Source organism: Trachypithecus francoisi, unplaced genomic scaffold (genome assembly GCF_009764315.1).
Source record: "Trachypithecus francoisi isolate TF-2019V2 unplaced genomic scaffold, Tfra_2.0 Lachesis_group5, whole genome shotgun sequence".
NCBI classification, from domain to species: Eukaryota; Metazoa; Chordata; class Mammalia; order Primates; family Cercopithecidae; genus Trachypithecus; species Trachypithecus francoisi.
In genome coordinates, this window is record NW_022681470.1 from 102,048,863 (window position 1) to 102,058,260 (window position 9,398).

Below are 9,398 nucleotides of genomic sequence, written 5' to 3' on the forward strand. Positions count from 1 at the left end.
CTGGAGTGCAGTGGCCGGATCTCAGCTCACTGCAAGCTCCGCCTCCCGGGTTTACGCCATTCTCCTGCCTCAGCCTCCCGATTAGCTGGGACTACAGGCGCCCGCCACCTCACCCGGCTAGTTTTTTGTGTTTTTTAGTAGAGACGGGGTTTCACCGTGTTAACCAGGATGGTCTCGATCTCCTGACCTCGTGATCCGCCTGTCTCGGCCTCCCAAAGTGCTGGGATTACAGGCTTGAGCCACCGCGCCCGGCCAATGATTCCATTTTTATGAAGCACATGAATAAGCAAAATTAATCTATGGTGGCTGCTATAGTTTAGATGTTGGTCCCCTCGAAATCACATGTTTAAATGTGGTCCCCAGTGTTGGAGGAGGGGGTTAATGGGAGGTGTTTGGGGCATGGAAGTGGATCCCTCATGAATAGAATAATCCCCACCCTGGGAGAAGGTAGTGAGTGAATTGAAGAGTGAATTAAACACAGCCAAGGGAAGACCCAAGTCTCATACTTCTCTTGCATATTCCAAAGTTCCAGGGAAATTCCAGGTGATAGAGGTTATTTCCCATACTGTTAAAGCAAGGTTGCAGACACTTGGGAATTTTGGTCCAGTACTCTAGGAGGGCACACCTCTGTCCTGGAAAACCATACAGGAATGAACACGCTTCCCGTGACTCATTCTGCTCATTCTTCTGGCATCACAAAAACCAAAAAATAGAAATATGGCCAAACACATGCTTTGCTATCCCTCTTCTTCAGGTTTCTTACCTGTTACGTATGGATAATAGCATTACCTTAAGGATTATGGTGAAGATACAACGTCCAAATATGAGCACAGTTTTGAGCAAAATGCCTTGTACGAATTGGTCAGTGAATATCTACTAAATAATTATGTGAATATTTACTGAATTATATGGATCCTAGGAATAATGACTGAATAATGACTGTTATTGCTTTTATTGGCAGTGCTGAAAACTCATCCCTGTGTGACCTCAAGTAAGCCATGTAACTTTGTGAACCTGCAGTTTTATCATTTTTAAAATGAAGAAACTTGACAGATTTTCATTATGACACAGAACGTCAGGTCTCCCAGACCCCGGAAAATACATTTACTTAAAGCTGTTGATACATCTCAAAGCAGTATCCTTACAGTGTCATTGGAGGATGGTGTGGGCTGCAGAGACGGATGCTTTCAAATGGGATTGATCCAGTCCTCCTTCCTTCACTTCCACATGAATGCTGGGCAGCCCAGGGTCTCACCCACTGCACCCTCAACTCAGGCTAGTCCAGCAGCCAATCTTGGGAGACCTGGGCTACAGGACAGTCTCCCAAGTTCCAGGCTCACAAAACCTAGGTAGGAATGAAAGCTGAGAAAGTGAGGAGGTGGTTCAGGGGGTCACTCTTTCCTACTCATTCCTCTCACCTCAAACTCACCTTCTACTGCACCACTGAGGATCACCAACCAACCCTGACCACAACCTTGATCTTGCCATGTTCTGTTAGTGGGATGCAACCAAAAATCAATGGTGTTAGTCCAACTCAACAAAATATACATCAAACCATATTCCACAAGAACTGCTCGTGGCCCTATTCTTTTCAGTATATGGGAAAACAAAATGGAAACAACAAAATAGCACCAGGTTTACAAAAATTCCCAAGATAGATGGTCACACATGTTTTCAGGAGACGGCTATATAAATGATGTTGATCATTTGATACTTTGAAAAGTGCTCTTGTGGCACTAGAATGACATCCATAAGTGACAAGTATGAAATGTAGTGCTCAGTGCCATTAAAATACAAATCAACCCACATAGAGGAAGAGCTTTGGACATAGGGATGTCAAACTGGTCTAGAGTGTAATGAAAAGCCAAGATGGTGCCCCAGTAAGAAAAAAGAAATCAACATAACAATGAGATGCAGCAAGAAGAATACTGAGACAGGAAAGAAAACATTTTTTAAAAATGAATTATTCATTCACTTTCTAGTGGATACAGAAAAAAACTGCAGAAGATGCAGAGGATATCAGTGCAGGCTAAAAGTTTCATATCTTACACTTGTAGAAAAGGCTTAAGATCTGTTTTAACTTAGAGCAGGTGGGGTGACTTCATGACTGCCATTAAGAAAATATAACCTGTTGGGAAACTGTTTCTGCCTTGATGATGTTGTACAGACAAGAGATAAACAGTGAGGAATGTGCTTAGATGTATTGGGAAAGAGATGGGTCTGTGGCATTGTCACAAAGGTACATAAATATTGAGAGTGAATGCTGAAGGAATGAGCCCATTGGTGGTGACCCTCAGGTGAGACCAGGGTGCCTGTGTTTCAGCCAAGCCGGGGCAATTGGAATGCAGGCTCCTAAGATTCCATGACACCCCCACCTTCTAATTCTGTTATTGCAACTGCAGACCGTTACCTGGCACGCTGGCCACAATCTCCCTCACTCTTGTGAGACTCTGAGCGACTGGCAGTGCCTTAGCTCTGAACTCAGGCACCTCGAACCTTGTTTTTGTGGTTAAGGATCCTAAAGTGCTCTGCGGAGTGATCTCGTTTTTCTCAACAGTAAGTTAAGAATTTCAGTTACCGACATCCCTCAGTCCTGATTCAACCTATTTGATTTCACCAATTTTTAACCCACCATATATTTGGGTTTCTTCTCCCCAGTCCCTGGCTCCACCTCTTCTGCCACAAACGTCAGCATGGTGGTATCTGCGGGCCCTTGGTCCAGTGAGAAGGCAGAGATGAACACTCTAGAAATCAACGAGAAATTGCGCCCCCAGCGGGCAGAGAACAAACATCAGTTCATAAACACCAAGGAGAAATTTCTTGTAACTCAACTGGCCTACTTTCTGGCCAAGGGGCAGAACAGTTACAGTAAGTTCCATAGGCTCACCATCACAAAAGTGATGAATGATGTCCTGTCTTCTCTCTGAGAAACTGAATTCTCTCTCCATCAGAAGTAATTTAATCCTTCCTGTACTTCTAGGAAAATAGAAATGGGTATTTTCACATTTTGTTAAAGTTGGAAGACAGAGGTACCAAAGTATTTTGAAACTTTCCATGTTTGCAGTCAGGTGGGGATGGGCCTAGAGTTAAAATCTCAGTTATGGTTTCAGACACAGGCACAGAATGACCTGTTTTCTCCAAGAGGCTAAATCATGTTTTCAAGAATCCTCTCTGTACCATATAAGATCCGGCAGACAAATAACATCTAGTCTGTTGTTCTAAATGTCTGGGGCTAGTGAACTTTTATTCAGTTCAGGCTTCTGTTGAGGCCCAATAGGCAAAGCTCTGTTCTAGGGACCCTGAGGGAAATTTGGTGATAGTACACAGTACCCGCTGTGAGGGGCGTCAAGAGGAGTCTGCTCCTAATAGAACCTGTGGTATCTATAACCGACAGCATCAAGAGCAGGGAGGAGGAGCTGGGTGTGGTGGTTCACTCCTGTAATCCCAGCACTTTGGGAGGCTGAGGCAGGCAGATCACAAGCTCAGGAGTTTGAAACCAGCCTGGCCAACATGGTGAAACTGCATCTCTACTAAAAATACAAGGATTAGCTGGGCATGGTGGCAGGTGCCTGTAACCCCAGCTACTTGGGAGGCTGAGGCAGGAGGATCCTTTGAACCCAGGAGGCAGAGGTTGCAGTGAGTCAAGATAGTGCCATTGCACTCCAGCCTTGGGGACAGGGCAAGACTCGAAGGAAAAAAAAAAAAGCAGAGAGTACCCTGGTGGGAGGGAAGTCCTGCTTCCTGGGGCACAGGCTTTTGTTCCTAAAGAGGAAGAAAGATGCACCCAAGAATGTGTGGAAGTAGCAGTGCAGTGTGCAGAGCAGGAACCCTGGGCCTGTCTCCTGGGCTCCATCCAAGTTGCTTGTCCTGTCTGTCCCTCAGTTTCCTCATCTGTTCATAGGGTACTACAGTAATACCTACCTCTGTAAATTGCTGCAGTGAATTACATGAGCTATTTCTTGTCAATCTCCTAGAACATTTATTGGCACAGAGTAAACACTATCTATTAGTTCTTCATTCTACTGTTTCTAAATTAACACAAACTTTGTTAGTATTTGGGCATATTTCCTTCATAGTCTTGTGGTCTTATGTCTCATACTTTATGTTTCTGTTATGATTGTTAAAATCATATCTGCAGATATGATTTAAAAATCTTTGACATATTTGTCCTTGAAATTCCCAGTCAAAGGGAAACCATCAGTCCCATAGTCCTAGGGGCCTTCCCGACTGTCCAAGAAATCTCTACTTCATGCCCCAGTGCAGTGTTTTGGAGGAGAGGCTGCAAGGCTTGGGAAAGTGGCCCCGCATTCAGAGTCAGACCTCAGGGGCTGTGAATTCTGACTCCACTTCATTGTGGTTGAATCATCTTGTCAACTTCCTTGATGTGCCCTTGAGTTTCTCTTTCTTCGTCTCTAAATTTTGGAGGATTAGATGCCAGAAAGTCGGGAGACTGAAGAGTAAAGAGGTGGAAATCCCTGCCTAGAGCCTGGTACTGGGGACAGTTATGTCCTTGGGATGGACCTGGCTCCTGCCCTGTAGGCAGTGACCACAGCTGTGTGTTCAGCTTTTCACTGAGGCCGGTGTGTCTGTCTTTTCTCAGACTATGAAGAGTGCAAAGACCTCCTAAAATCTATGCTGCGGGATGAGCTTCAGTTCAAGGAGGAGAAGCTTGCAGAGCAGCTCAGGCAAGCTGAGGAGCTCAGGTGAGGGGGCCCTGTGGGGGCAGGCAGGTGGGCAGGTGTGTAAATCTCTGACGTACAGCAGCTCGGCGGAGAGAAGTAAGAGCTAAGCTGGGTCTGGGGAAGGGCAGGAATTGCCATGGCAGGCTCACAACACACAAAGATTTATGAAACAGAGAACAAGGATAATAATAAGTTATGGGTTGCAGTTGTTTCTCAGAGTCTTGGTTTCTCTTTTTCAAAGAAGTAATTGTTGAGGTGAAATTTGCATAACACAAAATTAACTAAAGGAGTGGGAACCACCCAGCAGCATTCAGTGTACTCAAAATGGTGCGCCATCACCACCCCACTTACCCTTAGTCAGAATCACCTCCTGACTGACTGCGGCGTCTCATTCTTCCACTCAATCAATGTTGCCTAGGAGTCATTCTTTTCTTCTTTCGTCTTTTCAATTCGCCCCATCTGCACTCGGCCTCATTTCTGTCCCTGACTTTGTATCTAGTCACCACAAGATGCACTATGTGTATTTACACGTGGAAATGTCTGTGGCCAGAGTGAGGAACTGAAAGGATGAATGTCTTTTTGAAACTGAATAAGGAAGACACCTACTTTTGTTTACAGAAGGGAAAGATGAATGGAACATCATCGAGGATCTTACAGGAGTCCTCTCTGATATAGAGGAAGCCTGTAAACCATTTTTTGTTCTTTCTCTTGGCCACAGACATTTCTTTAAACATGTGCTGACCTTCTCCTTGGAGGTCTCCTTGAGGACATTGTCTCAGAAATCTCTGTCGCAATATTCGAACTGATCACTCACCCCTTTCCACTGTTAAATTTTCTCTACTATCTCACCTTAGGCAATATAAAGTCCTGGTTCACTCTCAGGAACGAGAGCTGAGCCAGTTAAGGGAGAAGTTGCGGGAAGGGAGAGATGCCTCCCGCGCATTGAATCAGCATCTCCAGGCCCTCCTCACTCCGGATGAGCCAGCCAACTCCCAGGGGCGGGACCTCCGAGAACAGCTGGCCGAGGGCTGTAGGCTGGCACAGCACCTCGTCCAAAAGCTCACCCCAGGTAAGGTTTCCATAGGACCTGATGACCCAAAACCCCAGGCTTATGAGAGACTCCAGACCTCCGTACTTTCACAATGACAGTTGTATCGGTGGTGTTTTTTCCCACTAAACATATGTGGCCATGACATGACCAGGACTTCCTGGGTAAGAACGGAGATGGGAAATCCATGGGGTTGGAGGTCACAGTATTGCAAATATCCCTCCTTCCTTGATGGAAGGTGGTCCTTGGAGCAAGAGGCAGTATCTGTCTAGTTTTAAAGGACAGGAAGGAGGCTGTGACGGGAGGACGCTTGTTAGAGTGAAAAGAGCTCTGAACTAAGAATGAAGGTTCCCAGGCTGTCTCTTCAGCAATGTTCTTAGTAACTGTTGGTGAGTGATTTATTTATCTTTCCTGGGTTACTGTATCTCATTCTGCAAAGGCAGACACATTATCTCTTGCAAGTGTCTCTATCATTCAAATGCCGGAACACGTATGGCTGCTTTCCAAAATGAGATGAAACCCCTCGCCGTGCGGTGTTGGAGAAGGCACTTGGCGTGGGGGCATTTGGTGGTAGGAAGTGCTTCAGACTGGAGCACTCCCCATGGAGAGAATGTCCCTGAATAACACAGCAGAAGCCACATGGAGGGCCTGTGAAGTCTCCTGATGCATAGAGGACTGTGGGGCAAGTTTGTCCTCTCCTAAGAGAAAGAATTAGGTTCGAAATGCGAACTGTGACAGGACACCAAGCCTGTGCCTGGGAATCAGATCTGTGGTGGGATGGGGGAGACAGCTGCCAAAGGCCGGAGAGAGGCTGCATAAGCCTCCAGTGATATGGGGAGCAAAAGGTCTTTTCAGTGTTTGGCCACATCTTGATGGTGGCCCTCCAGATCAGAAATGCATTGCCTGATGGATCAGGAAACCACGCCCCAGGGCATTTTGTTAAAGATAAAACATGAGAGCTTTCAGTCCAACGCTGATCCATCATAGATGTTCACGTCTCTGTGCACATTGGGCTGACTGTGCTTGCAGAGTGTGATGTGGGAAATATCTGAACGAACACTTCTGTATTTACAGAAAATGACGAGGATGAAAATGATAAAGCTGAGGAGGTTGATAAAGTACAGGAATCACCTGTCCCCAGGTAAGACTGAATAATCAGGAGCAGGTAATGAGTGGTAACATATGGAAAAGGTCTCAGCAAGAATACAAGGGGAGTGAAGGTAGTCACAGATTCCAGATGCAGGATAAAGAAAGCTGCAGAATGCACTGATTTTTTTGCACTCACCCAACAAGGAAATAGGCCTGTTAACATGTTTGTCCATTGTCTTCATGGTACCTGTAAGCAAGACCCTCAATAAACTCACCAGCCCCAGGGACTTCTTGCACACACAGAGAAGGTCTGTTCTACCCTGTTGTGAAAACCAGGAGGAGGTGCAAAGCTGCTTTCTCCATGGTTGTCTTTAGGTTCTTGTTATGAACGATAAATAGCAAAGAGGCAACAAGCAGAGGAATTAGGAAGTACCTAGCAAAGTTAAACACCAGGAAAAGTACCTAGACAAAAAAATTTACATTTTATCTCACAATGTTAAAATAAAAAGGCCTAGAAGGCACACCATGTCTGGAGTCTATAATGGGTCCAAAGCCTGCATTCCCTTGGCCACAGTATGAGAAATTCAACCCAGCTTAGAAATGGTGTGGCAGCTGTTGTCTCTCTGTGTGTGCTGTGTGTACTATACAGGGATAGCTGAGTCTTCATCCTCCTCAGCTCCTATCTGTCCAGTGCAATGAACACCGGTTGCTCTCTTCCTCTCTGTCTCCCATGGCAGCCATGCTCTATTGCAGAGAGAAGAGGATTGCCTGTTCCCTCTTAATGGGAACCTCTTGTTTGCTTTCTGGAACCACTCTCTTATGCCTCTTGTCAAAACCAGCTAGGACTCCCTGGGGTCCAATCCCCCTCCGTTTAATCTTCTGTCATCTCTATCCCACCTGGCTCATTAGGGAGGCGCAGAAGGCTGAAGAAAAGGAAGTCCCTGAAGACTCACTGGAGGAATGTGTCATCAGTTTTTCAAATAGCCACGGCCCTTCTAACTCCAACCTCCTTACAGGAACACAAAAATCACATTTGAGGAAGACAAAGCCACCTCAACTCTGATTGTAGATGGCGAATCCTCTCAAGATGAATGGCAGGATGCTCTAAACCTTCTCCCAGGTAGCCTCTATTTTCCTTGTGTCTCATACCTCTGTCTAGGCTACGGAAGATCCATTCTGAGGACAGGCTGTATACATACATATTGGTTTACTCAGAAACTAGGATGGAGCTAGGTGCAGTGACTCACACATATATTCGCAGCACTTTGGGAGGCCCAAGTGGGAGGATCATTTGAGTTCAGGAGTTCAAGACCAGGCTGGAGAATATGGTGAAACCCATCTTTACAAAGAATACAAAAAATTAGCCAGGCATGCTGCTGCATGCCTATAGTCCCAACTACTCAAGAGGCTTAGGTGGAAGAATTGTCCAAGCCAGAGAGGTAGAGGCTGCAGTGAGCTGTGATTGCACTGCTACACTCCAACCTAGGCGACAGAGCAAGACCGTGTGTCAAAAAGAAAAAGAGAAAGAGAGAGAGAAGTGAAAGAGGAGAGAGAGAATGAGAAACTAGGATGGAATATTAAACATAGATACCAGTGGATCAGAGAGCTTTCCTGTCCTCCTTGGCCGATGTCATGCCTTTGTCATCCTGGCCCCAGTATCAGGTTATTGGAACAGAGGTAGGTGTGACAAAGCCATTGCTACCCATGTACAGGAGGAGTACAGGAGGTATCTGTCAGGCCTCCTAGCTCGGTTCCTATGTCTCTTGTCAGCTGCAATGGTGTAATTTGTGTCTCTGAACAATGTCCATGGAGTTTCTTTGCCTGTCTGAGGCCACTGACAGCCTTGTCCATTTATTTGAAGATGTTGTTTCCCTGGTTTCACTCTCCTCATCTCCAGTCTGGATCTCCTTTAAACCAGCTTGTCTCAGCTATTCAGTCAACTGAAACCAGGACGTCAATACTTGTACCCTTATCTTGCTTATAAGTTTCCATAAAGCAAGGCTGGGTCCTGAGTTCTTCACCCCATGTGTGGCCACTGTTTCTGTGTAGCGCCACAGATTTCTTTTCTTTCTTTCTTTTTCTTTTTTTCTTTTTTTTCTTGTGATGAAGTCTCACTCTGTCACCCAGGCTGGAATACAGTGGCATGATCTTGGCTCACTACAACTTTTGCCTCTAGGGTTCAAGTGATTCTCTTGCCTCAGCCTCCCGAGTAGCTGGTACTTCCAGTGTGCGCCACCACGCCTGGCTAATTTTTGTATTTTTAGTAGAGGTGGGGTTTCACCATGTTGGCCAGGCTGATCTTGAACTCCTGACATCAAGTGATCTGCCTGCCTTGGTCTCCCAAAGCGCTGGGACTAGAGGCATGAGTCACCCGCCGGCCCCACGGATTCTTTTTAAGCAAAAGTTGTTAGAATTAATCTATCAGTTTAGCTTTCTATATAAATTTCTCTAACCATTCATTGACCATGATATATGAAGAGATAAATCAGTATTGCAGCAACACTTCTGGAAATCAGTTAGGGCAATTTTTGGAAATCTTAGGGAAAATGATTTAATTGTTTGTGCTGACTCAGGTCAGA

At 45.6% G+C, this 9,398-nt stretch overlaps 1 protein-coding gene and 1 long non-coding RNA gene across 3 annotated transcripts; one reads left to right on the plus strand and one right to left on the minus strand.

Moving 5' to 3' along the window:
- Positions 1-694: 694 nt before the first annotated feature.
- On the plus strand, positions 695-7,939 carry NBPF7 (NBPF member 7). Of its 2 annotated transcripts, none has more exons than XM_033195486.1 (7): positions 695-861; positions 962-1,275; positions 2,659-2,868; positions 4,601-4,703; positions 5,537-5,751; positions 6,805-6,871; positions 7,729-7,939. In XM_033195486.1, the coding sequence occupies exons 2-7, from the start codon at positions 1,182-1,184 to the stop codon at positions 7,880-7,882; spliced, it is 843 nt and encodes a 280-aa protein (XP_033051377.1). In that variant the 5' UTR covers positions 695-861; positions 962-1,181; the 3' UTR covers positions 7,883-7,939. The 2 variants fall into 2 exon arrangements, with proteins under 2 accessions (XP_033051377.1, XP_033051378.1); XM_033195487.1 differs by having other exon boundaries at positions 6,820-6,871.
- LOC117074248 lies at positions 1,202-2,736 on the minus strand. Its single transcript, XR_004433535.1, has 2 exons — positions 2,618-2,736; positions 1,202-1,491 (listed from the first exon to the last, which is right to left on the minus strand). It is a non-coding gene; the product is annotated as an uncharacterized LOC117074248 (long non-coding RNA).
- Positions 7,940-9,398: the final 1,459 nt, after the last annotated feature.